This window comes from Anser brachyrhynchus, assembly GCF_964034855.1.
Source record: "Anser brachyrhynchus genome assembly, chromosome: 27".
NCBI classification, from domain to species: Eukaryota; Metazoa; Chordata; class Aves; order Anseriformes; family Anatidae; genus Anser; species Anser brachyrhynchus.
Window position 1 is genome coordinate 847,995 of NC_137720.1, and position 27,050 is coordinate 875,044.

Here is a 27,050-nt window from a genome sequence, read left to right on the forward strand (position 1 = left end):
GCGGTGCTGCTTCCATGGCTTCCTTCGGGCTGTCCTTACTGGCCCCGGTCCGTGCCCCTTGTGCCCCCCCAGGCAGGCCCCAGGACTCGACACCAACACTCTAACTGTTTTCTCTAAATGTTTATTCGGGGAAAGAAAGATGTGTGTGTCTGCACACCACCCAGCTTGGGGGCCAGGTGAGAGCAGTCAAAGGCAATTGGTTTTCTTTGGCTGTATCAAAAACTGATTAAAACAAAATTGGTCCATGGTCCCACGCTGCTGGGGGGGGGGGGGTCTCTGCCCTGTGGTCTGGGTCAGGCTCGCGGCTGGCAGCCACAGTCACCTCTCCCCTGCCACAGGGACCCCGGGCAGGCCCCGTCCCCAGCGCACAGCCTGGGCTCTGGCCCAGCGCTCGGCTCCGCAGGGATGCGTGGGGTGGCCGGGGGGTACCCACGGGGTGCCAGGGGACACGGTGCGGGGGGAGGAGGAGGCTGCTGCAGCCAGGGGTGAGGTCAGGGTTGCTGGAGCTCCGCGGGGCTGTTCCTGCTGAGGGGGGTTTCCTGCGGGGAAGACCCACGGGTCAGGAGCGTGGGGCAGCTCCTGAAGGAGGGCCCGCGCGGAGCCCGGGGTTACCTGGCTGCTAAGTGCTGAGGTGCAGAGAGTTGAGGTGGGCCGCGAGGCTGTCCTCCTCGGGGGTCTCCTCCTCGTAGGGGTAACCTGTGTAGCCGCCCTCCTCCTTGCAGTACCTGAGGAACCTGGTGGGCACAGCAAGGGGTGAGCACGGCCACGCGCCCTGCCCCGGCCCTGAGCAGCGGTGGCAGGGGGCAGCCGGGCGAGGCTCACCTGTGCCAGTGGGGGTCCTTGCTGAGGACAGCCGGGTTGCCCACCACTATTAACAGAGCCTTGGCCCTGGTGATGGCCACGTTGAGTCTCTGGACAAGGGAACAAGAGCGAGGGCTTCACCCTGCAGCAGCACCTCCCCGTACCGGGCTCCAGGGCCACGTCCTGCACCTGCAGCAGCTCCGCCTGGCCGCAGGCAGCGGGGAGCCGAGGGGGCTGCTCGGGGAGCGCCATACCTTGGGGTTCTTGAGGAAGCCCAGCTTGAAGGTCTGGTCGAGTTGGAAGTACTCACTGCAGCTGCGCACGGTGGAGATGAGGATGACACGGCGCTCCTGGCCCTGGAACTCCTCCACGGAGCCCACCTGGGGCAGGTGAGGGGTGAGCAGCTGCTGGGGCGATGCTGCCTCCCCCAGCCACACACGGGGCCCCCCCAGGCTGAGCTGCACTTGGGGGGGGCTGGGCCCCTCTGTACCTTCAGCTTCCTGATGTCCGGCAGCGCCTTCAGGACGGCGTCGTGGACGGTGATGGCTTTCTGGATTTTCTCCACCTGCAGGGAGGCGCGTGTCACACTGCAGCAGCACTTGGGGGGGGGGCTGCACCGCCCCCCGCTGCTGCCTGCCCCTCACCTGCTTCCTGTAGGGAGAGATGATGCCGATCTCCTTGGGCGAGATGGTGGGGCAGCCCCGCTTGCCCTGGCTCTGCAGCAGCTTCTTGAGGTATTGGACCAGGATTTCGATCTCAGCCGTATTGAAGAAAGAAGGGCTCTTGGCTTCTCTCTGGTCTTCCCCGCAGACCCCGTGGAAGATGATGGGGAAGCCCTGGGGGCGCAGAGAGTTGGGGTCAGCTGGGCTGCAGCTCGGGGGCTCCTCCCAGCCCCTGCCCTGGTGCCCCCTCACTTTTTTTGGAAGCTCCTCCCAGGCACAGTAGAAGTTGCGAATATCAAACTCGTCACCCTCACAGGCCTTCAGCTCGCTGTCGTAGAAGAGCTCATTGGGGATCCTGAGGATGGCCTCGTGGGACCTGGGAGAGGTGGAACAAGCGTGCAGGGGGTGGCCCTAATGCTCTCCCCAGGCACTGTGTGGCCAGGGCCAGGGGTTTGCCCCATCTCCTGCACAGGCTGGGGCACCGCGAGGCTCAGGGGCACCCATGGGAAGGGGAGCTGGAGCGCGGGGCGCACGCACGCATCCTGCACAGAGCTGTGCGCTGCGACAGCCCCGTCCCAGCCCCACGCTCGCCCTGTCCTCACCTGTAGTTCCAGAGCAGTTTGGTGACGAACTGCGGGTTGTAGCCATCGCTTGACTTCTCGTACAGCACGTTGTGCAGCATCAGCCTCTCCAGCAGCGAGGTGCCTGCGCACAGCCAGACCCGTGGCTCCCCGCCGTGCCGCTCGGGCACCGGCATCGCTCCCACCCCTGCCCTTGCTCACCCAAGCCGTGCTGCGTGGCCAGTGGCGACCTCAGGACGGGACCCAGCTGCTGGGGGTCTCCTGCCAGCACCAGCTGGCCCCCGTTGGGGTTGGTCTCCTGGTCCATGGCAGTCAGGAGGCCTGGGCAGAGGGAGCTCAACGCTGGCTGCGGGGTGGGGAAGCGGGGGGGGGAGCCCAGGGGCAGTGATGCTGACCCGGGAGCCACTCACCAGCGATAGCGACCACGCTCTCCGGCTCTACCGCATGGCCACACTCATCAATGAAGACGTGGGAGAAATACCCTGGGGGAAAGTTGGCCGATGCCAGCCTGGGGAAAGGCAGCGTGAGGCTGCGTGAGTGGTTCTGCCTGCCTGGCCAGCCTTCCTCCCCTCGCCATCACCCTCCCCGGGGCTGCCCCGCTCTCCCGCATCCTTCCCTGTTGCACCCCAGCAGGAAAGCCCCTCACGGCCCAGGCACGAGGCAGCCCCCGGGGTCGGTCGTGGCAACTCTGACCTTCCCGCTGTCACCAGCGTGGTGATGATGATCCGGTAGCGCCCCAGGAACTCCTTGCTGGGGTACACGTAGCAGTTCTGCTCGTCGTCCCAGTTACAGCAGGGCTGGAACAGGGTGTTAGATGGGAGCCCCCTCCCTTGGGGCCGCCAGCCCGGCCATGCCACGAGGGTGCTGGGCAGAGGGGCACGGACCTACCCTGATTTCTGCAGGCACCTCCCGGTAGCTCCTGGAGCTGGCCATGATCCTGTAGATGTAGCGGGGGGCGATGTCCGTGATGAGGCGCTGGCACAGCAGGTCAGCGGCGCTGTTGGAAGGGGCACAGGCCAAGATCCTGGCGTCCTTGAAGCATGCCCACACCTAGATGGGGAGGAGGGGGTGAAGGCGCTGAGCCCCACAGTGCTGGCAGCGATGCCGTGAGCTGGTCCTGGGCCCTGGCTGCTCACCTGCTTGATGGCTTCCACCAGGGTGACTGTCTTGCCAGTCCCAGGAGGCCCAAAGATGAGGTATGGGGCCGGCCTGGACATCCCCATCACGATATGTGTCACGGCTCTGCACTGCTCCTCATTTGCCTGCAGCTTGCAGTCGAACCAGCTGTGGAGGCCGAGGCTGAGCGTGCTGGGTCCCTGTCCCCCCCCGTCCCGTCCCGTCCTGTCCCCACGGGGCAGCTGGCCCCAGGCACAGGGACTCACCGGGGCTGGTAGGTGCCTGTGAAGAGAGACTTGTTGCAGGAGGCAGAGGGGAAGAGGAGGCTGGCCAAGCCATGCTGCATGGACAGGGCTGCAGCCCGGTGCTGGACCTGCAGCGGCAGGCGGCTGAAGGTGAAGGTCACGTCGAACTTCAGCTGATTCACAAACTTCTTCATTAGCCTGGGAAGGAGCGGTGTGAGTTGGGCGCAGGGGATGCTGCCCCACGGCCTCCCTCCCCTGCCCTTCCCCACCCACGCCCGGCCTTTGGCACCGAGCGGGGCTGCCGGGGCCCTTCCAGCCCAGCTGGGAACGGACACCACTCACTTGGAGGAGAAGCCCAGCCTGACCTTCTCCAGCTCCACGTCGTGCACGTAGCCCTTGTACTGGATGAGCGGGGAGCTGTCCCGCTCGCTGCTCAGGCTGACGAAGAGGTGGTCGCCCCTCAGCACGGACGGGCGGTTCTCAGCCACGCCAGGCACCTGCACCAAATGGCCGGCGTGATGCCAGCGTGCTGCCAGGGCCACCCCGAGCCCCTGGGGCTGCCCGGCCGGGCGGACCCCTCCTGCCGCAGCAGCTCTCCCTACTCACGTCAAGGACCAGCAGCTCCCTGTCCTGCACCATGGTCACCTCCTGCATGTCGTAGCGGCGGATGTCCACCTCCATCTGGATCTCCTCCAGGTGCAGCAGCAGCTGGAACTTCTGCTGGTAGTTCCCAGCCTGCAGCGGTGCCTCCAGCAGTGACCTGAGGGCCAGCGCAGGGGATGTCACCGTGCCCCACGTGGCCCCGTAGGACGCAGGGGCAGCAGAGGGGACATGCGCAGTCCGGGGAGGCATTGTCCCTGCCCATCAGCACTCACTGCATCTTAACCCAGCTGGAGGCAGGGTCGGTTTTGGGTCCGAGCTTGATTGTCTCCTTGAGGCTCTTCGGGTACTGGTAGGTGCTCAGTGGGATTTCTTTCTCCAGCTCGTTTTTCAGGGAGCTGGGTGGAGGAGAGAGCGGTGCTGTGGGGACAGCCAGGCTGGGTTCTTCCCAGGGCTGTGACCACCCATGGCCCTGGCAAGTCACCAGCGCTGTCCCCAGCTACCGCCTGGGGATGAAACACCATCACAGACAGCCCAGGTGCTGGAAAGCCGGGTCCCTATGAGCTGAGCCTTGCCCCAGCCAGGGGAAGAGCCAGGGCCCACCGTGTGGGATGGCAGCAGGCAGCCCCACCACGTACCTGCTGGGGGGCACACCCTCCTCGGTGATGACCGTGACGGGGCGCTGGAGGTTGGCCTGGTAAGGCTCAAAGGATGACGAGGGCCCCAGCTCCTTGGCCAGCTGGCTCTGAGCGATGGCAGCAACGGAGCGCCCGATACTGAAGGACTCGCCCGGCTCCTTGGTGAACTCGAACACCACCACGGCACGGAAGAACCCATTGTACTTGGTCAGGCACCGCACCTGGATGGGGTACGTGCCACCTGCGAGGAGGGGAGAGCTGGGGGCCGGCGTCCTGCATCCCCTCCCGGGGCCGTGCACCGAGCAGGGGCTGGGGCTGTACCTGGATGCAGCAGCAGGGGCTGGCCCTGCGTCGCCCCTTGCTCGTCCAGGAAGGAGAACTCCCGCACGCGGCGGAGAGGCTGGCAGCGACGCAGCGTCACGGCCTCCGCGCCCTGGTTCTTCACCTGGACGGTGACCGTCCGGGGCTGGCCACGTGTCACATCGAAGCGGATTTGCCCGTTGGCCCGGTCATGTTCTGAGACGATCTCTACCCCGTGCTTCCCACGGATGAACTCGGCCCTATGGGAAGAGTGGAGTCAGGCTTCCCTGGCTGGGGCAGGGGTACCCAGGTCCCCCTGGGCAGCCACGGGCAGGGTGCCGGGGGTCCTACCACTTCTTGGCACGGCTCAGTGGCACTTGCGGACCGGAGCTGGGCTGCTGGCCTGAGGCAGCGGGTGCAGATGTCTTTACATTCATTCTGGGTCTGCGGTACTGGTCTGCCACCTCCAATCGCTTCTTCCCCTGCGAGGAGCAGCGAGCATCAGCGTGGCGCCGGGCACAGGCCCTCAGTGCGTGCCCGGGTCCTGCTGGGGGCTGGGGGCTCCTGCAGAGCCTGTCCCTAGGGCTGCGGGAGCTGCTGCACGGCCCCAGCCCAGGCCCTCCCTCACCTTCTTGAAGTGCACAGACTCGCCGTGCACCTGAGCCTGGTGGGTCACCCTCAGGGCATACAAGATGCAAGAGAAACTGGGCATCTTTGTGTCAGTCCTGCACATAAAAGAGAGAGAAGGTTTCCAGTGGGGGGGATAAAGGCTGGGCACTGGGGAGCTGGGAGGTGCGGGGAGGAAGGGGGTGAAGCCGGGCCCCTCACCCCAGACATTCTCTCTGCTCTGGGGGACAGAGGGAAAGGGAAAAGGACCGGGGCTTTTCCACCGGCCCCACAAACGTAGCAAATCCTCCATCCCTGCAGGCTGCTCCAGCAGCACCGTGCTGTGCCACGCCACCGCTTCCTGGCCCCCGCCGTCCCTGTCGGTGCACGGGCGGCCCCGTCCCCAGATCCTCGGCAGCCGGGGCTGCCCAGGGGGCACCTACGTGGCCGGGGGGGGGCTCCCAGGCTGCGGTGCCCCCCGCAGCTCCTCCCGCAGCGCAGCGCGCCTCCAGCTGAGCCCCGGCCGGGCCCGGCTGTGCCGCTGGGTAACGGCGGGGACGTCGCCCCGGGGCCGGCGGGACCGGGGCCAGCGGGCGAGGAGGGGGCGTGCGGGCGGCGGTGCCCCGGCCGCGCTCGGGGGGGGCTGCTGGGGGTCCCTGCGGCCGGGATCGTCCCGGCACGGCTGAGGGGCGCGGGGGCACGGGGCCGGTGTCCGGAGCGGCCCCTGCCGTGCCCGGGGGGAGCGGCCGCCCGGCAGAGCCGCCCCGGTTGCTCCCGGAGCCGGGCCCCGGCGCTTTGGGCTTTCTGGCTCCGGGAGCGTCCCCCCCGGGGGCTCGGTGGCGCTCGGGGCTCCGTCCGGCCCGGGGCGGGGGGGACGAGGCGAGCCCCCGGGGGGCCCCGCTGCTCACCTGGCGCGGAACTCGCCGCCGTAGATGGTGCGCAGCGCGTCCCGGCGGCTCTCCTGCTCCCGGCCCGTGTCCCGCAGGAACTGCACGAACTGCTCCCCGCACCGCTTCGCCTCCGCCACGCTGAACCGCGGCATGGCCGAGCCGAGCCGAGCCGTGCCGAGCCGGGACGTGCCGTGCCGAGCCGGGACGTGCCGGGCGGGGGCTGGCTCCGCGGGGAGAAACGAAAGCGAAAGGGGCCGAGCGCCTCGCGGGCCCGCCCGCCCGGGGCCGGGGCCGGGGCCGGGGCTGGGGCCGGGGCCGGGCCGTGGGGGCGCTGCCCCCGCCCGGGGCCGCTCCGCCGCCCCCCGGGCCCTGACCCGACCCCGACCCCGGCCCCGACTCCGGGGCCGCACCGCGGGCCCCGCATCCCCCGCCGGGCCCCGGGGCCGCAGCGGGAGCGGGGGGGGGGGGGGGCCGCGGGGCTCGGCCCCCGCCGCAGACGCCGGGACCGGGGGCAGGGGCCGGGGAGCGGCGCTGCCGGGTCCGGGCCGGCCGCTCCCAGCGGTGCGGATGCCCCGGCGGGCAGGGGGGGTGGCAGCCGGTGCCGCTGTCAGGGCTCCCAGGGCAGGAGCAGCCGGAGCCCAGGTGTGTGGCACTGCTCGAGCCAATGATGGGGGGTGAGAGCTCCCAGGGCTCCCGCGGCTGCTCTATAAATAGGGCAGCAGCAGCGCTGGCTGGGTTCTATGTTTGGCTCTGCCTCTGATTTCTCGTGCTGTAGCTCTCCAGCCTGCCTAGTTAAGGATGGGGATCTTTGGCTTGCTTTGGTAAAACAGCTCAGGCCTTGGGACTGCTCGCGGTGCTGCTCGTGCTGTCTGTGGCCAAAGGACGCCGGGGTAAGTCTGCTATTTTCACCTCCTTAGGTCTGGGCGAGTGGCTTTCTGACTCAAGCACTGCTGCTGATATGGCACGCTGCGGAGGCGGCTGCTGGAGTGTGATGGGGTAGGGCTCCCACACAGGCTGTGGGAGGGCGCTGAGGCTTCAAAAACATGGACGTCACTTGGAGAAGTTGCTCGTAAGCCCTTTTGTCACTTTTTGCTGGCAGAATCCTGGAACTTTAAGCTTTGAGATCACAAATAGCTAGGAAAGCTCTTTCCTTGGGGGGCTGCAAGGTAGCCCTGGGGCTGGCAGGGATGCTCCGTGCTGCGCTGCGCTCAGCTGCCCTGGCTCGGTCGAGCTGCAGTGCCTGCTCGCTGTGCCCGGCCTGGGATCAGGCCCTGACTGGTGTACGCTTGAACAGTGAGCCCGGAGGAGTCAGTCTCTAGCTAGCCTTGGGCTCATCTGAAACCTCTGGGCCTGAGCAGAGAACAGCTAACAGCTTTAAAGATTAGAGTGTGTCACTGCTGACAATTGCTTGGCGGCTCGGTCACAGTGAGTTGCAGTGCTGAATTTTGTTTCTCCAAGGAGCTGGGAGGTAGCTGAGATGGGGACGGCTGAGTCTGCTGCGGAGAAGGGTGAGGAGGTAGGTGGGGGAATGAGTTGGCCCTCGAAGTTGGCTAGCTGAAGTTTGAGAAGGGCAGAGAGATAAAAATTGTCTTAACACTGGAATGAGTGGGGGTGAACTTACAATTTAACAAACTAGGATCAGTAAACGACTAGCCTTGAGACAGGCTGTGCTGGTAGATAAAAGCTCTGCTGAGTGCACAGCCTTATCTCAGCCCCCCCCAACCCCCAGCTTTGCATTGCTGGAATTCCTGCAGTGCTTGCCTGGATGGGGCCACAGACCACAGCACCTTAAGCACTTATCCACACCTTTCATCTCCTCCAAGCTGCAGGGAGGAAACAGTTGCTACAAATGCTGGTGATAGAAGTGCTGTCCTTGAGTAGCTCTTAGCACAGCTGCATGCAAACTGAGCAGAGGACAAAAGCTCCTAGCACTAAGGCAGTCTTGCTTTGTCCAATGCAAGTGACATAGGATGTATGGACTAGATGATCTCTGAAGATCCCTTCCAACTGTACTATTCCCCGTATGTTATATATGCATGTATCCAGCAATGAGTTTCAAAAGTGGAGTGTAAGAGGCTAGTAGGTGTTACAACAAGACCCAGGTGATTAGCAAAAAAACACTTATGTTTTACGAAGGTGAAGTGTTTCATTAGAGCAGTATGATTATTTTTCTTTCAACCTAAAAGGTCTTAGACCCCCAGTTCCCAGGTCTGCATACTAGGATGTGAGCACCTGAAGGTTTGCAAACACCCCCATCGCTGCTTTCAGCTTGCCACCTGCACTTCTGCCTTCACCAGGCATTAACAGAAGTGAGACCAGGAAAGAACAGACACAAATGGCTTTAAAACAAAGACCCGTGTATTTCTACTAGACTATACAGAGGATGCCTGTAGGATGAAAGGTCAGTCTCAACAGCAAATACAAATATATTTTATTTTGACAAAATTTCTCACAAAGGGTAGACACTTATTTTGTGGCATTACTGTGCAAAACCTCAAGCAAAATGCACAGGCAGTTACATCCCTATCTTCTCAACCCCTTTCTTTGTGTACTAAAAAATAGGAAGACACTAACCAGTTTAAAAAACAGAACCTGCAAAAAGGCCCAGTGATAACCAAGTGTAAACAAAGAAAAGTGAATTAACCAAAGGGGTTTCATTTTGCAATGAATCAACTTTCCAAGTTTAAATTGAGGAAAGCACACACGTGCCTCTTCAACCTCCCCTTAAGAGAAACTGATAGGACCGCTATTTTTGATTTTTACAGAAAAACAAAGTAACATAGAGCAAGCAGTTAAAGAGCAATGAAGTGATTAATTCCAGATTCTCCCATTAAGTATGACAAGAAACTGGCCACAATAGAGACAAAATGGAAAGGTTATTTCTCTCACTTTGGTGCAAGTTTATTTATTTTGTACACTATCCATCCATACACCTGTGATACAAATTCTATGAACCTGCCACAAAGCATTAAAGCGCAACACACCTATTATTCTGTAGACATTTGCATTTTAATCTTCATCCAGTCTACATGGATCAGCAGTGATCCAACACAGACGCTTGCAGCCTGTAAAAATGCAGATGTCCGATAACCGTACATACATGAGGGAAAGAAGAGCAAAAACGTTCACTTTCAGAGAACGTGGCTCAAATCTTCAGATTAAAAAGAGACCCTGGAAGAGCTGGCTTTGTAGGGATTTCCGTAATGGATTTTGTAAACTCATTTTGTATAGTAAAATCTAAGCCTACAGGCTGTTTGCTTTGTGGAGGTCAGTAGTAAGGATACATAGGAGCACTTACTGTCTCTTGCATTACTATATCTTGCAGCATAGCGCCTTGAGCTGTTGGCAGATTTGACAAACTTACTGGAGTACCTGGAGTGCTGTATACAGGTGAAGGAAATGCTCTGCACCCTCAGCTGTATTTATAGTAGGGCTTTTCCAGCTAGGAAGTTTTCCAACCAGTACAATTAGTGATTGAAAACAGCTATGCTTCTGAACCATGAATGTGGTTTAATTAAAACAACCTATCAGTATATGCAGTCACAATAGGAAGTTTATGCGGCAGGAAACACAAAACACAAAGACAACGCTATTTGTTCCACAGTTTTCTCTGAGGCTAGAAAACCTGTTAACTTCGAAAGCCCTAGAAAAATGCTGCACTGGTTTAGGAACCATCTACTTGGCATAGGACCACATTTGTTTTTTGCACACAAACGTTTCATAAATCTCCTTATTTCCACATTAAGCATTCTGCATTTCTTTGCCAATCTTGTAGCTGAGGATTTTGTTCCAGTCTATCTTGGTGCGGGTGACAGGTAGCTGCCGGCGTAAGGCTTTGAAAGTGGTGTCTGACATAGTCTGGTAGTTCTCGCTGATTGCTGTCTGCAATGGCAAAAGTAGACTCAGTTATAGTAGTAAAAAGATACTCTGGAAAAGAGACTCTGTTTAAGCCACAAAACCCTTTCTACAAGGGGAAGGCATGCTACTGACTAGGTAATGCTGTCACCAGTGTGTGTGCAAGCAAAGGGATTCTATGAAATTCTCCTAAGGAGACATTGCTACACTCACAGGTGTTTCTGAACTATCTGTATCACATCTGCTTCTTGCACACAGGCTGGGATAACATAAAAAGCTTTCATGCATTTCCTTTTCACTATTTTTACCTGTCAGGAAAACTATTAGACTTGTCCACTCCCCTTCCATGCTTGTTCCAGGCATCGTTTGTAACCCTTTAATAATCAATTTTGCTGTATAGTTATTTTAATTACACATAGTTTTACAACTAGATTCTGTCAACAAATACTAATGTCCTTTTCAAAGTAATTCTTAGTAACAGATAAGAACAGATAACAGTCACGGTAAGTCAGAAACAGAATTAGAGGTCAATTTTTTGTACTTCCTTTAACTGTAAATGGAAATTGATATGATTCAATTGCATTTATTTAACTACTGATCTTACCTGATACTCATTTTCTGCGTTTTCTATTATCTTAATAAATTCCTTAGCTGTCTGGACATCACTCTACAAAGGGGAAAAACAGATATTTATATGTTCAAAAATAACTTATATGCAATGGATTTCTAATGCAATGGATTTCTCAAATAACAGACAGTATAGATGAAATGGATAATGTGAGGTGGCAGCTGCTATTTGTAGCTGGGTTCCTTCCACTCACTACACATCTCCGTGGAGTTCAAGATACTAGCTTAAGCTTGTGTTCCAAACTGAAACAGGACTGCACCCTAGTGAGCAAAAGGGAAGTAGGCCTTCATGGTACAGATTAGGGATTTTATGACGATTGCTCCCTCTACTGTACTACAGGACTACTTATTTTCCTTTAGTATACTGCTTTTATGTCTCAATTCTCTAGGATGTATATAGAAGGGCGTATTCTGCCATCTTTAACTGACACTCATAAGATAAGCTGTTCAATGGAGATTGCACTTTTTAAATAGACTTCTTTTAAGCAATTAAGAATCTGGGTTTTCCATGCAACAATAAACACTACAACTACACTGACTAGGCACTCTAAAATTACATTAAAGTCAATGGAATGTAGTCATACAAGGGTATAATTTATGAGATATTCAAGAAACAAAATAGGTGCTTTATCATTAAAAATTATTTTGGCATACTTACTGAAACCTGTACAGAGTCCTGGATATCTTTATGACTAACCAGTTGAACATTACCATCTTCATAATAATGAACCTAAACAAAGACAGACAAAATGCAGGTTATCATTAACACTCGTTTTGTAATCCCTAGAGCCCCCAAATGCTACCAGAATGGCACAACAGCTTTGTTGTGCCAGTCTTCTCTGCTTACGTGGAGACTAAAAGCAGGAAGGTTTCATTCTTTGTCAAGACTGTTCAAGATTATGTTAATGAAGTAAACGCCTAGAGTTGAAATAAGAGCAATTATAAAAGAATTCACAGAATAGGTTTTAGCCGTACAAAGTCAAGCAGACTTGGAGGCATATAGGGTAATGCTATATAATAAGCCACAGGCCAGGTTGTAAGCAATGGCCAAAACACTGAAGTTTTAAGAATTAATTTCCTGAATTGTTAGCTTAATAGTATCTTGACTCCAGAAGGACATCTCTGCTGTATTTCAGCATCTCGTTTTGAGTCACATGCATTAGTGTAAGGCAAGCAGCCTCTCCTGTTATTTCCAGACAATGCAGCTCACCTGGATCTTGAGCACTGCAGCCACCTGAGCTGTTGGTGGTGTGATGGTAAACTTCCATTCTGATCTCCAACGACCGTTCCTAAGAACAATCAAAGCATGTAAACTATTTCCAGTAAGTGCTAACAAAAAAGAGCCACATTAATGAGCAATTTATTCCTGCTATCTTGTGATCAGTATTGAAGTGCCTTATATGCCACTGAATTCCATTTCTGAAGCCCAGCTTGCCACAGTGCAGCTTCATTACAGGCTGGCTCCAATATACTCATGCTTTGGAATACATAAGGGGGTGTTTATTCAGCTCTGCTAATATATTTTTCTCTAGGTAGGTCACTGAGCCTCACTGAAAGCTTTAGGGAAGTGCCAAAGGGCTTGCAAGGAAAATAGACTAAAGGATGAGAATCAGAGCTCCTGGGGAAGCCCAAGGCTACTTGCCCTTCAGACCCCCAGTAGAGATAGAGGAAGGGTTTGTTTGAGGACTAGTAAAGGAAGAAAATGCACTGTTTAAGTAGCCTTACCAGAAATTTTTGGGCTGGAACTGGTGGCTCTCAATACAGGCAATAATTGTCTGCTGTCCATCTATAGATTTACCATAAACCTGCATTCAGAAAAAGAGTTAAAATGGCACAAGAGCTGAAGAAAACCACTTGCAATTTCTGTTCTTGGTGGCACTGTGGAGGTTTCGCATTGTGGTATCCCATTGGGAATGTTAACCACTAGTTACATTGTCCAGCACCTCCACCTGCAATCGTGCAAATAATGCCTCCGTTTCCTTAATGGCAGGTGTAAAGGTGTTTGGCAGTCATAAATATGAAAAAGGTGGTCTAATAAATCTCTACCACTATGTGCATACCAAGATATTTGCACCCTTTTTGAAATTTGTTGTTCTAAAGTTAGCGAAAACACTAGTGAGGATGGAGAATTCAAACAACACTGCTTAGCAGCAAGTCCACTCAAAGTACTGAGTGACACCGAGCTAAGAATTTTCAACAAAACAAGACGGATACTCAACAGTACAGAAGCCATTTGGGTAATGATCTTTCACATAAGCTCTCAATGCATTGTCGCAGGCATCTCTCCATTGTTTTAAAGCTGATTCTGTGTCTTCAGGCTGGGGATCACTTGCTTCTTTCCTTAAATGATCAAACTTAAAAGAGATTTTGTTTCTTGGGTCTAAAAATCTGCCGTTGCCCAGATCACCATGTTCTGTGATTAACACCTGTAAAATAAGAAATTGAAATTAATACATTCTTATGCTGCTATAAATGTGTTTTGTCTATTTGAATAGTTATCCATATCTCAATGGATGGTCATTAAACTACAAAATCACAAAGAAACATGGATTTTCAGTAATAATTTCAACTAAGAGCAGTTGTGGTGAGGCTGTGAGCTGTCTGCTCTTTGCAGTTAATATTGCACTAGTCTTCTGTCCCAGAAATGACTGTATTACAGTAACACATACACTTAGCTTAAAGTTGGGCACCTTACAATACAAACAAGTGGTCTTGTTTTTAAAATTTTGTTTTTCTTCCCCATATCTGAAAGAAACTAAGAATTTTTCTCTGGAATTGACTGTTTATTGTCATGTTCCATGTTGTACTAGATCTCTTTCCAGCTGAGGAGGGGAGGTAGATGTGGCTACTTCTGATGCATACAAACTAAAGTAAACAGACAGCAAAGCAGCACAGTAACTTCTTTCTCCTTTGTCTTATTCATCCCATTTCTCTGGTTTCCCAAACATTGGCTCACTTTGCAGGTTGTACAGTAGCTTCCTCTTGTCAAAGCTATTTCTATGGACAGCCCTCTTAAAATATCTGCCTCCCATGAACATATCTGGGACACCAGGAAAGCTAGGTCAGTACTTGGCTCAGAATAGAACAGATGGTCAAGCCAGCTTTCTATCTTCTGTAGTACTTACTTCTTGCTCTCAAAAAAAAAATAATCCTGTAAAAAGTCCTACTTCAGTGTGTAGGCATCGAGATGTTAAAACTAAAAGCTTGGGCCATTCTAGAAAAGACAATGTTCCCTAGTCTTTTTATAAGAAGCACTATAAAAGGGAAAAGCTTTGCTGACATGGATTGGGCAATATTACACTGATATATTCTAAGATACAATGATTTTTTTTTAGGTAACTGGGGATGGATTAAAATGCAGACCCTAGCATAAATACTACTAAGAATCCACTACTGAATCACAGTAGGAACTGTGAGCATGTAGTAACAATCTTTAATCAATTATACTTGAACTGGAATTGCAGTGACTTTGGTGTGGGGTGTGGGGCTCTACTTAGCAATGAATTAGTTACCAGGTAGTAACAGACAATGCTTTAAGGGAACATTTCACCTATGCCTCTCATACAAGAACAAAAACTTGGTAACATGAGGATGATCTAGTGGAAGGAGGAAAGATGATTTGCAGGTAGCACGAAAATCGTAAAGATATTGATGAAACAACACATTTATTCCTTCTGCATAGTGCAGTAATACAAACATTCAGTGTAAAGCTTTCCCTTACCTGGTCATCATACCCTTCTATCTTCACAGGAGTGAACTGATCCATGTTGTACTGTGCAAATGCACTGTTAAGAATTAAGAGCATGAACTTTAGCTGTACATTCACATTTATTTTCACTCAGGGATAAGTACGTGGTGTGATTTATACTACAGAAAATTTCAACTTAAACTTGCAAATAATACACACTAGCACTCTTAAAGGATTTTTCAATACCTTTTATTGATGATAGCTACAAAAACACCCGGTCTAAAGTCAGATTTATTTAGTGATGACCATGAAAGTACAGAGTTCAAAAGCAGAACAGCAGGCAGCCTGAGGGATAATGAGCAAGCCAATGCAAAACAGGAACACACCAGCTAAAATTTAGCAGTAAGGTAAACAAATATGAGTAGACTAATATTTACAGCAAATTTTCTTCTGTCAAGACCTGCTCACTGATCTCACAGCTCAAGGTAAAACCTTAGCATCAAAAGGCTTGTATGCATAACCTTGAGACACCTGATGAGACTGCACAAGTAAACAAGATATTCTGAAAGTATTTTTTGAGGGCAGTTTAAGCTCTTGCTAAGGACTACTCAGTATTTCAGGCTTCACTTGCTTAACAAACCATGCTTCAACAAGATCAGACATTCCTGCTGCTGCAGAATTACGCTTTTTGGCAGATTGCCTTCCTGTCAGTTTCATATGGCCTCTACACCACAAATTCCAATTTAAGCCTTTTAAAAAGAATCAGCCATGCCTTTTGTTATATATTTTGTTGGGGGATAACGAACTACAGCAGACTGCTCTCAATAGAACAAATGGCTTGCTTTGTCACAGAATCATGGTTGTAACTCAATCACCATAGAGAAGCACACATTTTATGTCTGAAACATTAATACTTACTGTGCTGCTCCTTCCCTGAGAAGATTGTCATTGTTGAGCAGTAACCGGACATCTGGAGAAAAAAGGTTGTTCAGATAGGTTATTGGTTTTGATCAAATGTTTCTTTATTTCATTTTCAACTGTACAAAAACATGAATGATTAAAATCATTTCATCAAGCATAAGTAGTCACAGAATGAGTGCATGCTTTTCCCTTACTTCTACCTGACCTTAAAAACAACATATCATGACATAACCATAGACTCTCATAGATGAAATGTGAAGAAAATGCTACTGATCGTTTTTCTTCATTTACTTACCATTGAATACTTCATTGAATTCTCCAGGGGGTGCATGAGTGATGAATTTTGCAGCTATACGCACCTACAATGATGCAGAGAAGTAATTAAAGACAAAAGATCGTTAATTCATACATACTGCAACCTACACTGAAGCAATTCACCAACAAACCCAAATCTGACAGTAATAACAAGCCCCATGTTTAGGGAGAAATCTAGATGTCTCTTCCAAGTAGAAATCATCATTCTCATAAGCCTAGCCATTTTTTTTCAGTGCAAAGAAACCCCAAATGTACTCAGCAAGAACACCAAACTCCACGTGGGCACCTGTTAGAATGGGAACTATTCAACCTTCATAGCTGTGTCTTTTTATTTTTTTTTTAAAGAATATAAATGCTGGCTGCCCACTCTTGGTGACGTTTCTAAACATTTTTTCCTGGTCTTTGCTAGTAATCAGGAACCTAAATGCCAACACATATAAAGAATAAGAAACCACTGCAGTAAAACTGATGCTTTAACTAGATGGCAACCTACAGCATGATCACACCGCTAAGGTGTGTCTGACACACTGCAAGACTTGTTGACTCCCTGTGATGCAACGCGTTTGCTGCTTACAGCTGGCTGAAGGAGATGCCACTGACTCACAGCAAACAATGGGTGGAGGATGAGAGGTTGATCCCTCTATAAACTGAGCAGTAAACCAATTACATCAACTGCCATTGGATTCTATGTGGATCTGTTTATTCTGTCATTCTAAATATCTCCTGTGGTACAACAAACACCCAGTGCAGGATCCTTTGGCTCATCTGAAGTATTCTTGTACTGCAGAGAGCACAAGCTACAGCCTAGCTGTTAGCAACCATAAAGAAACTTTGCAGGTGGAATCCCTCTCCAAAGGCAAGTGCAGTATTATAAACCTTGGGAATACAAGGCTAGGAAAGGTAAACCAACCCTGTTCTTGCTACATCCTTAAGTACCTCTCCAAGCCTTGCAGTGTTGTGTTTAAGCATGTCTGTATGTATATTGATTATAGAAACAGAACCATAGAATGCTTTGGGTTGGAAGGGACCTTAGAGACCATCTAATTCCACCCTGCCCTGGGCAGGGACATCTCCCACCAGACCAGGTTCCTCAAAGCCCCATCCAACCTGGCCTTGAGCACTTCCAGAGATGGGGGGGGGGGTCTACAACTTCTCTGGGCAACCCGTTCCAGTGCCTCACCACGCTCTGAGTGAAGAATTTCTTCCTAATATCCTAATCTGAACCTACCCTCTTTTAGTCTGAAACCGTTACTCCCTGTCCTATCACCACACTCCCCGGCAGAGCCCCTCTCCTGCTTTCTTGTAGGCCCCTTTTTAGGGACCTGCTCTTCATCTGCATCATGTGTCCTGTGCAAAAACATCGAGTGGACATACTCAAACTTTTAGACCTTAAACCTATTAGGAAACAGTGGAAAGCTTGTTAAAACGCACGCTGGCTTATCAAAAACGTGCTGAATTTGGAACTGGCCAGGGCTTTCTTTCAGAACATGCTGGTTTCTTTTTATCAAAGCCATGCTGTACTTTCTTCAAGAGCTACTGCCTGTTTGGAGTCTCTGGGTAAGAAAAAGAACTGAGAACTACTCCCTGTAGTGTGCCAGCATTTCTGGCATGTGTTCTCTTGAGGATTACTTGGTACCCTTCTTCTTTGGCATGTTACTCCTTCCCTTATCTTGAAATAGCATTTTATTGGAAACTGTACCATAGTCTAGCCATGAGCTGTCACTAGTGAAAGAATTAAGGCATCTGGAATTGGAATTGATACAATCAGTAAGTGAAAAGTCCAGCTGGCAGGAAAATACCTGACTATCTGTAAACTTTGAAGCTGTAAAAGCAAAAGTAAAGTTTTTTAAATTTTTCTTTAAAAAAAAGAAAAGCCTTCATTGTATTCTGAAATCCAATATACTTGTCTTGGATTATTAGGGTTTAGGTGGCCTTTGTTTGATTCCGTTGAAACTGGTAAGAGTTTGTTTTTATAACCAAATCTTTAATGGTTTTTACAAGACAGAAGGGAATAAAATCTTCTTGGACAAGACTTGAAACAGGAAATGTCACAAAACTGGATCTTTACCTTAGAAGGATAAAAATGTCATTTTTCTTCCAAGCACAGCTAACAAGGCTGTGTAAGAGGCCTTCTTGCTCAACTAGATGCTTATTGAAGATGACTACAGAACATTTGCTAAAACTCTGATTACTTTCCTACTTTCCATTTGAGCAGTAAAACAAAGATTTATGTATATATTCAACTATTTCATCTGAATTACTGCCACAGCTGGAAAAAAAATGCTGCTTCAAGTCTTCCACGTTTTTAATTAGAAAAAGTTGTATCACTTATGATGATTGTGATGATTTAAAGTAAGCCATGAAAGGAAATACACACCTGTCCAAACAAAGGGTATATTGCCTTATTCCAGCAGTATCAAGTAACAACTCTGTCCTTACTGGGCAGAGCTTCAGATAAAAATAGATCGATTTCCAAATTAGCATATATTTAAAAAAACAAACAACAAACAACACAGCATGTTCTTTATGCCTGAAATAATTCTGCAGTATGAGTGGAAAAAAAAATGTACTGAATTTTTTCAACTTGTCAGTGACTTGTGTAGTTCATGTGGAAATATACAAAACGTAAAGCCATTTTCTCCTGATTATCTGCTTTTAGATAAGGTTGGTAAGCATACAGCAATCCTAAAAATGTACTACTTATTGTGTGAGAATTTTCACGATTTAAAGGACTGGAGTTAGGACTTATTGGTTACATAACCTTTTTAGATTTCACTATTGAAAGCTCAGATGGTGATGAAGTTAACAGCAGTAATTAAGAAGGATGCTTTTGCTTTCTATCCTCTGTGGACTTCACTGAGAGACAGCCCTGAAAGACTTGACATTATACCATGTGCTTTTCTGAGAAAGTGCAAATGTAAGCATTAATAGAGGCGTATCAGACTGCGCTAAAGCATTTACAGATACCCACTCCATGCCAAGATCCATTTCGGGGGAGGACTGGACTAGACCATGCACTGCGAATTAACTCTCCAGATGAACAGATTACTTTTTATGAGGTGTTTAAATCAACATATGGAAAACCAAGGCCCCTAAAAGCCATAAAAAATGACACTATGCACTAAAGCAACAATGATGTGGCTGCAGAATTGTGCTGTACGTGGAACCTTCATAAAAGGGACAGGGGCTTTAACAGGTTGACTTTTAGGTTGATAGTTTCTGATAGACATATCCTTGGGGAAGGGAGCATGAGAACAAAAAAATATTGCAGGAGTTTTAGCCTTCCACCTCAAAGGATGAGCAGAACACAAAGGGGGCTCTGCCTTTCGATCAAATGTCCTCACAGAACCAGCCATGAACAAACAGCAACCACTGCACGTGAAAACTGTTCACTCTTTTAGAGCATCCTGTGCACCGACTCTCCTGTGAAGCAATAAAATATAAAGTACTTAAATCAAACTACTGAAATCAGGACTGGAGTGCAGGAAGCAGACTGTGAAGCACTTAATCCTAAATGTCAAGCATTTGAGTTGCTGTTACTTGTCATTTTTAGAGTTGATTTGTTTCAAAGCGGTGTCAGCACAGCGACAGGATGTTCGTTTGCAGAAGCACAAAAAGACTTTCTGTAAACTGACCTACTTCCTGGCCATCATTACCATTTCAGGTAGCTCTGCAGTAAGCTAGCAAAACTAACTTCCTTTTTCTAAAATGGGGAAAGTAGCTGACAGGGAAGCTGCTCAACTACTAGTTTAAACTGGTAAAATGGCAGCAGAAAACAGACAACAGGACACACCGCAGTAAGGTTTAAACTAATGAACCCCTAGCTTTCCTAAAATGCACCTACAGAGAATAAAGCAGTGAGGTTTATAGGGGTGAGAGGTGTGAGGGGAGGAATTAACTTTATTGCTCTTTTGTTTGATTTTCTTTGTTGTTTCCTGAGTGGTTATAAAATGGATACTATAATGAATCTTTACTGCATGTTTCTTTTTCAGAATCCTCACAACCTCGCTTTCTACCTGTGCCAGGCATGGAGCTACTTTAAATTGATGCCAGGTTGCCTGAGCCAGGTCATGAAGCAGAACACAGGGCCCAATTTCAAGTGAAATCCCAGCTAGTTTGACAAATAAAATATCTGGACACACATAGTCCTAAAGGGCCTCCTGCAGGATGCGTCTTCCCCGAAAGTGCTTTGAAAGAAGGCGCAATGAAGCGATGGTTTCCATTGCAGCAGTTCAAATGAAATTTCAGCCAAATGCCAACAGGTTAAAGATTTTTATACTATATCGGATAGATTTCAATAGTGTACTGATGACTACACGTTCTGCTCTGGAATACTTATTTCAAACAATGGTCTAAAACGTTAACGGGTAAGGGGACCTCTGAGGTTCTCTGTCACAACGAATGTCGCCATAATGAAACTGAAAGCGGCAGTTTAAGAGAGAAATTAAAGCCGGCTCCAAACTCCCAGATCTTTGAAGATCCCCAAGCCTCGACGCCCCGCAGGATTTTAAGAAACGAAACGAGCCCATCTGCACGGCGCAGGGAAGGGAAGGCGGCAGCTCTGCCTTCAGCTACCGCCCGTCGGTGCTCCCCGCTTCGGAGGAGGCTGCCCCGTCCTTTGTGGCAGCTCGGGGCTGCCCGTGCGCCGCCAGGAGCGGGAGGCACGACCCGTCCCGTTCCCCCCCCCCCTTACACACGCCCCGCTCGGGACCCCCTTGAGCGGCGCAGCCCCGCCGTGAGGGCGCCACGCTCAGGGGCGGGCGGCCTGCGCCGCCCTGTCACGGCGGCACCGGGGCTGCGGCCCCCGCCCCGCTGCGGCGCCCCCCGGCCTCCCCCCGGTCCCGTTGCGGCCCGGCCCGGCCCGGCGCAGCCCCCCCACCTTCTCGTCGTCCGACACCCGCTCCTCCAGGTCCGCCATCTCGGCACCTCTGGGCCCGGCCCGGCGCCGCGCGGAGCATGCCGGGCGCTGAGGCTGGGCGCCGGGCAGGAAGCGCGGCCGGCGCCATCTTGGCTGCGGGCAGACGTCGCGGGGCGGCCATCTTAGGGGCGGGCGGGACGGGCCTTGTTGGGGGGGGGGGGCAGGCGGTGAGGGCCGGCCCGGGGCTGGCGGGGCGCGGGGTCTCCGCCCGCGGTCTCCGCCCGCCGCCGGAGCGGGGCCGCGAGGCGCGGGGGGTCCCGGCTGGTGACCGCCGAGCCCCGAGGGCGGACCCCGCCCCGCCCCGCCCCTCTCCCGGCGTCCCCCGGCGGCGGCCATGGCGGACGGCAGCGGGACCGGGAGCGGGAGCGGGACGGGCAGCGGGCGGGGGCCGCCGTGCCCCGGGGCTGCCGCGGCGCTGCGGCGCTGGGAGCAGCTGCGGCGGCGGGCGGCGGCGGCGGCGCCCTGGGCCCGCGGGCTCCTGGCCGTGGCCGCCGGGCTCGGGCTGTGTTACGCCGTGCTGCGGGTGCCGCTGCGGCTCCGGGACGGGCTGGCCGCCGGTGAGAGGCGGGGGGGCCCTGCCCGGGGGGGGCCCTGCCCGGCCCCGTTAAGAATTTACACCGATTTTTTTGGGGGGGGGGAGGGGGTCACGTGGAACCCAGTCGGCTGTCACAGTTACGGAAGGACAGTAGCAGACTGAAGGGGTTTTCTGATAAAGTGACGTAACCTGTGAAGTTACGCGGGCTGTGCTGTGTGTTATGTCGGCGTAGTGTTTCACGCAGTGTTTAATAAAAAGCTCTTTGTGTGTTTCAGTTCTGCTCATTAAGTCTTTGTTTTTTGTGTTTCTTAACAGTGACTGTGTTCTTAAGCACTTTGACTCCAAAATTCTACTTTGCCCTTACAGTGACCTCATCTTTCATATCTGGCCTGATATTTGTAAGTAGTCCACTGTTCTCCTCTCCTTTAACAAATTTAGCACCTCTAAGATTCTTTCATTAAGGGTAAATGCAACAGACTTTTATCAGACTCTAGAGGGTGCCTTTGTACTAGGAAGGAGCTTGTTACCGAGTATCTTTTCCGATGTATAATCAGTACTCTTTTCCTATGTGTCTTGTACGTTTAGGTGAATCTGGGGAAAATAACTTGAATCTGTTTTAAGGAACTCAGGCTTGTTTTAACTGTCCATTCTGTGCTTTATTATTTGGGATTAATTTTGTAAAGTGAAAAAGCTATATCCATGTTGTGCATGCATGTGCAATTTCCCTGTACAGCACACTTTAGTGTATAAGATCGAGGCACTTTCTGAAAGGGCTTAGAAGTTATCCTAACAACGTGGGGGGAGAGTAACGTGATTAGACTAAAATTTACTTTTTTTCCAATCTCTTCTATGTTACGGGGGTAATTCCACATGACAAGACAGGCCCGAAACAGATAATTAGTATTAATTTGTATGTAGATAGGTCCTGCCTGTAATAATTTGCAAGGGGATGTCCTTGCTCTGTGCAATTTACTTTTCATCTCTGATGTTTATGTTGGAAGGGTGTTGCCTAAAGAAATTTCTGATGCTTTTTTCTCCCATAACAGGTATTTGAGTGGTGGCATTTCCGAAAATATGGCACATCTTTCATCGAGCAGGTATCTGTGAGTCATCTGAGGCCCCTCATTGGAGGTGTGGAAAATAGCCCTCCAGCACCAGCAGCGTTCTCAGTTGGAGAGAATGAGACAAACAGGCAGAATATGCCAGGTGATTGTTAATGTGTCCCAACAGTTTTCATTAAGCTTGCAGGCGACTGGCTCAAATGAGTTGAGTTTTAAATGGCTTTGACTAAGCATTAGTGCTTGTAGTAATTGGGGAAAGGCCTATGCCTTACGATGCATTTTATTAATATGATAAAAGAAATCAAGTGATAATGTATCTTTGATCTAAAACATTCATTATTAAAAACATCATCTAGAAAATATGTTACACGTTCAGCTAAAACTGTTTAAGTAACACTAGATATTAGCTATTCTAAACATGTGCAAGGTAAAATTGCTTGAATGTAAATGGCAGTGTTTAATCTTTCCCACATGTGCTTTTGTACCACAACAATGGTGGGGAGCAAAAATATTCAAGTGATAGGAGAAATTCAGGGAGATGATAAAGATTGTATGATTGTGCTCAGGTCAAATAAATCTAAGATAAAAACTGCTTTTTAAAGTAAGATTGCATTTGCATTACTGCATTTTAAATCAAGGTGGTAATATTTCTGCTCTTAACTCAGTAAGTACTTTCTTTTCAGAGTGCAAGGTGTGGCGAAATCCTCTTAATCTTTTCAGAGGGGCAGAGTATAGCAGGTATTAACTATCTTACTTTCCATTGCATGTTTTTAAAATTAATTGGGAGCATACACATGACTTCTTTGCAGGGCTTGTACTAGTAATATTGGGAGACAGCTGAAACCTGTGAGATTATAGGGGTGATTGATGCCAATCCTATGTTTAAAAGGCACCTCTCCAAGCTTTGGCAGTTTCAATGTTAAGAATGCAAATATTATTGTAAACATCATCATTTATTTGAGAGTAAAGTAGGAGAAAAGTATTCCCGGAATTATTTTCATCTTCTTGCAAAAACTCTATGAAAGTCATGATCTTACAGCTGTTACAGTTTTATTCAGAGGCTGAGACAGATTCAGAATCTTAAATCTCTCTTATTAAACAGATACAACTGTATTTAAGTCTCCTAGTGTTATTTTGTAGAAAAAGCTGCTTCATAGGAAGCTGTTTTTCAAGCTGATTAGGACTTCAGCCTCAGAAAGACTTTCCTTCTGCAGGAAGCCTGCTGGCAAACTGTTAAGATTATGGAACAGGAGTACTTGAAAACTTCTGATTAGTAACTCCAGGCTTTTATTAATAATAACAATAATAAAATCTGCACTAGGTTGTAGTTAAGCACATCAGATATCCTTTTTTGCATCAGCGTTACTATTTCCTAGCAACGCATCTTACTGAAATTTCTCCCATTGAAGATACACGTGGGTGACTGGGAAGGAGCCCCTTACATACTATGACATGAATTTGTCTGCTCAAGATCATCAGAACTTTTTCACGTGTGATACAGATGCCCTTCGGCCTTCAGATACAGGTACCAGTGTCATATGCATAAGGTACATAACAGTTGGAATATGTAGAGTGGATATATTTAATACGCTTCAAGGTAGTACAAGCTGTCATGTCAAATATTTTCTGAAATAGCTTTTCTCTACTATCTAGGAGCTTTAATAGGTGGTGTTAGAGAAAAGATGTTTTTTACTTTGTGCTTTATCTACTAAGACTATCAGGATCCTGACATATTTAAAGATCTCACGCTTTTTAAATAATTAACAACCTGGACTGTATCCTCAAAAACCAATGAAGTGGTCTCATTTGAACTGTAATAATGAATAGTGCAGTCTCCATTATTTTGTCATTGTATTCCAAATGTTTAGTGCAGAATATGCTCTCTACCTGGTTATTGTCAGACTAGGTGTTAGCTATTACCAATTTGTCAAGTTCCGGAAGCATTACTTGTCAGCTAGTTGTGACATGTTTGATATGAATGATGTGTTTTTGTTTCACAAATGGAGTGTATTGTCTCGCTTACTAAGCCAAGACTAATATTTTGTTTCCAAAAGAAAACTCAAACATTTTTCCATGGTGTTCCTGCTGGACAGCAGAAGGTTTTGTTCCAAAAGAAACATGTATAGATTCCTCAATTTTCTTATCATACTTTGAGATAGGCCAGATATGTAATTCCATGAACGTAAGGTTTTGGACTTATTTCAGAACTGTTATTTAGTGTGAAAGCTGTTAGTTCTGCACTGAAAATGGTAGCTATAAGTAAGTTGAGTGTTTTTTGCTAGAAACTGGCTTCCAGTTTGGGATTCCCATTTTTCCCTAATGGAAGAATAGTGGGGAAAGGTTTAGAGATAATTTCACCCGTTCTTGTTGCCTCCTGTAATGCTTTCTAATAAGGTGATAATGTAGTGTATATTGAATTGGCTTTGCTGTGTGGCTAAGCTACTCAGAAGTGCTTTGTAAATTTAGAAACAAGCTGTTTAACCCTTTATGATCTGGCAGTTGTCTCAATACTGAAGCATTTTATGCTTATTTCATACTTAAGTATGCCTGTGCAACACAGAGCTTACCTCTATCATTGTTTCTTTGAAGCTCTGTTTGAAAGCTTAAATTAAAATTCTGTGCAGGTCTGTGCAAGAACCTGTGTTTAATGATCGCTCCTGCCAAGCTTTCAACAAGTCTTGGGAAATGTTTCCAAAATCTGTAGCAATTTAGAAATTGTACATCTGTCTGGTTATGTAAGCTGTCTTTGCTTCTCAGTGTAGGAGTTTTTAAATGGTCAGCGAATAATCTTCCTGACGGTGTTGCTATCTTAAGTTAAGTTTCTGACATAATGAGAAGGTACAAGATTCTGCTGCTTTTGGTAGAAACTCTTGCTGAAGTTAAAACATTTATTTACTATTACCTACAACAGTTACACAGAAAACAGGAATTTTCAAAATAGTTGTGAATGTTAATGCAGAATTGAGACTTGAGCAGCCAGCATTGCCTCGCCTTTTCTGATTTGCTACCAGGTGTTTCACCAGCCTGTCTGTATCTCACCAGTCTTTAAATGTTTTTGCAACAGTAATGCAGAAAGCATGGCGAGAGAGAAACCCTCAAGCCCGGATTAAAGCAGCGTATCAGGCTTTAGAGTTGAACAATGAGTAAGTTTAGAGTATAAGATCATTTGCTTTGTTTCTAATCTGAAAGAATAAATGGATTCATGTTGAGCACACTGTCAGTGTCTTCTAATAATAATAATTAACAAAGTTCTGCATAGCTGAAGGGGGATTTCTGCGAGCGTGAGAATTACACACATGGCTGTAAGTTACACTCAAGTATTGAACTATTATAAATTTACAAATAGCTTTTGTTCTCCACTTTTATTAGGAAAGATTCCATAGCAATAACAAAGGAGAAATCTTAATCTTATATGAGATTATATGTGTATCAGTGGTGGCATTGTGATAACGCTATATTTGAGGTTCATAGATGCCATTCCTGTAAGGGATTTAAAAATACTCCTACAACACAAATGAAAGAATTCAGTGCACTTCTCTGATCCATTTCTTTATGTACTCTGGTTGTTTTTGTGTAATTAGGTCTATCTACTGGTTTTAAAATGCAAACCAAACAAAAAAAAATCAGCAGAAAATTACCAGTGCATTTTAATATTTCAAGGAAAATAACCTTACTTGCTGTTAGAACTTTCTTTAGTTTTTCTCCTAATGTGTGTGTTTCTGTAAAGCTGAAAAGTCTGTTTTCCTGACGCTATTTTAACGTTGCTCAGTCAATAATCTGGTAGTTTAATATTGTCGATGTTTAGATACTTAACGTATGTGAAAACTCCCCGTTTCTGATTCTTCTGTACTTATTCAGAAATAGTGAATGTTGTCCCTCTGACTGATCTGTGGCTTTTTTCCTTATTACAGTTGTGCCACTGCGTATGTTCTTCTAGCAGAGGAAGAAGCAACGACTATTGTAGATGCTGAGAAGTACTTTAAGCAGGCTCTGAAAGCAGGAGAAATGATTTACAGGAAGTCTCAGAACTGCCATTCCCAAAGTCCACAGCATGAAGCACAGCTGAGTAAGCACTTTTAAATCAAAAACACTTATTTTTGTGTGAGCAGATACGTACAACTAAATTCATAATTAGTGATTCTAGTTTGATTTTTAATTCAGTGAGGCACTTCCTGCTTTTTTTAGTATGCTTGTGCATGTGCTCTATGATCTTACGTAGTACCCAAATGAATCTAGAAGGTGGCAGGTGTGCTGTGTATTCATCATAGGTTGTCTTGCTGAGGCTGGATGCGTTATTGTCTTGGAAAGCAGGGTAGATAGATAGAGCAGACTAATGGAACAATTAGCATTTGGCCGTAGCATCTTCTGTTTTTACACCACTGATTCGGAAAACAAACTTTTTTTGTCATTTAACCTATTTAAAAGTTTCTGGGATTGGTCTAGACGGGCCTTGGTTGGGACAGCAGTAGTGATTGTTATGCTTTTACATGTGGTTAGGAAGAAGGTTTTGGGATTTTTGGTGTGATTTTGGGAGAGGGAGAGTAAAGGATTAAAACTGGTAGATTATTGTTTTCCTCTTTTTCATCAGGAAGAGACACCAATGTACTGGTGTATGTGAAAAGGAGACTAGCTATGTGTGCAAGAAAACTTGGAAGAATACGAGAAGCAGTCAAAATGATGAGAGATGTAAG

General features: G+C 48.8%; 3 protein-coding genes across 7 annotated transcripts in view; 1 reads left to right on the plus strand and 2 right to left on the minus strand.

The window, feature by feature from the left end:
• Positions 1 to 104: 104 nt before the first annotated feature.
• MOV10 (Mov10 RNA helicase) lies at positions 105 to 6,712 on the minus strand. The gene is given in 24 exon segments (XM_080569380.1): positions 105 to 539; positions 613 to 734; positions 823 to 911; positions 1,056 to 1,181; positions 1,292 to 1,366; positions 1,446 to 1,637; positions 1,716 to 1,839; positions 2,066 to 2,168; positions 2,246 to 2,365; positions 2,455 to 2,556; positions 2,559 to 2,594; positions 2,597 to 2,705; positions 2,707 to 2,841; positions 2,933 to 3,094; positions 3,181 to 3,328; positions 3,427 to 3,603; positions 3,748 to 3,902; positions 4,012 to 4,165; positions 4,281 to 4,403; positions 4,644 to 4,884; positions 4,965 to 5,203; positions 5,295 to 5,425; positions 5,572 to 5,668; positions 6,458 to 6,712. Coding segments are annotated over 23 exon segments (3,087 nt in total). The 5' UTR covers positions 6,592 to 6,712; the 3' UTR covers positions 105 to 539; positions 613 to 619.
• Positions 6,713 to 6,931: 219 nt separating this feature from the next.
• The window catches only part of ST7L (suppression of tumorigenicity 7 like), a 35,529-nt gene continuing 15,410 nt past the window's right edge, over positions 6,932 to 27,050 (plus strand). Inside the window, exons 1-11 of one of the 5 annotated variants that reach the window (XM_080569397.1) lie at positions 6,932 to 7,081; positions 7,215 to 7,329; positions 7,898 to 7,955; positions 19,838 to 20,107; positions 21,614 to 21,696; positions 22,345 to 22,504; positions 23,043 to 23,097; positions 23,769 to 23,884; positions 25,424 to 25,502; positions 26,271 to 26,425; positions 26,948 to 27,045. In XM_080569397.1, the coding sequence (XP_080425523.1) occupies positions 20,098 to 20,107; positions 21,614 to 21,696; positions 22,345 to 22,504; positions 23,043 to 23,097; positions 23,769 to 23,884; positions 25,424 to 25,502; positions 26,271 to 26,425; positions 26,948 to 27,045 (756 nt within the window). In that variant the 5' untranslated portion in view covers positions 6,932 to 7,081; positions 7,215 to 7,329; positions 7,898 to 7,955; positions 19,838 to 20,097. Of the gene's footprint in view, positions 7,330 to 7,897; positions 7,956 to 19,837; positions 20,108 to 21,090; positions 21,321 to 21,613; positions 21,697 to 22,344; positions 22,505 to 23,042; positions 23,098 to 23,768; positions 23,885 to 25,423; positions 25,503 to 26,270; positions 26,426 to 26,947; positions 27,046 to 27,050 lie in introns of those variants that run through there. The other 4 variants (XM_080569395.1, XM_080569396.1, XM_080569394.1 and 1 more) reach the window with 4 other exon arrangements.
• CAPZA1 (capping actin protein of muscle Z-line subunit alpha 1) lies at positions 8,777 to 20,796 on the minus strand. Its single transcript, XM_080569423.1, has 10 exons — positions 20,725 to 20,796; positions 15,826 to 15,889; positions 15,528 to 15,579; positions 14,643 to 14,706; positions 13,141 to 13,347; positions 12,647 to 12,726; positions 12,132 to 12,210; positions 11,580 to 11,651; positions 10,899 to 10,961; positions 8,777 to 10,321 (listed from the first exon to the last, which is right to left on the minus strand). Exons 1-10 carry the CDS (start codon positions 20,761 to 20,763, stop codon positions 10,181 to 10,183), a joined length of 861 nt encoding a protein of 286 aa, XP_080425549.1. The 5' UTR covers positions 20,764 to 20,796; the 3' UTR covers positions 8,777 to 10,180.

Bases quoted from the DNA above. Each gene is read 5' to 3' on its own strand.
- CAPZA1 (XM_080569423.1), bottom strand. From the start codon at position 20,763: ATGGCGGACCTGGAGGAGCGGGTGTCGGACGACGAGAAG. The intron at 14,707-15,527 runs GTAAGTATTAAT...AATTCTTAACAG, and splicing joins CTCAGGGAAGGAGCAGCACA to TGCATTTGCACAGTACAACA. The intron at 13,348-14,642 runs GTAAGGGAAAGC...CTTATTTTACAG, and splicing joins TAGAAGGGTATGATGACCAG to GTGTTAATCACAGAACATGG.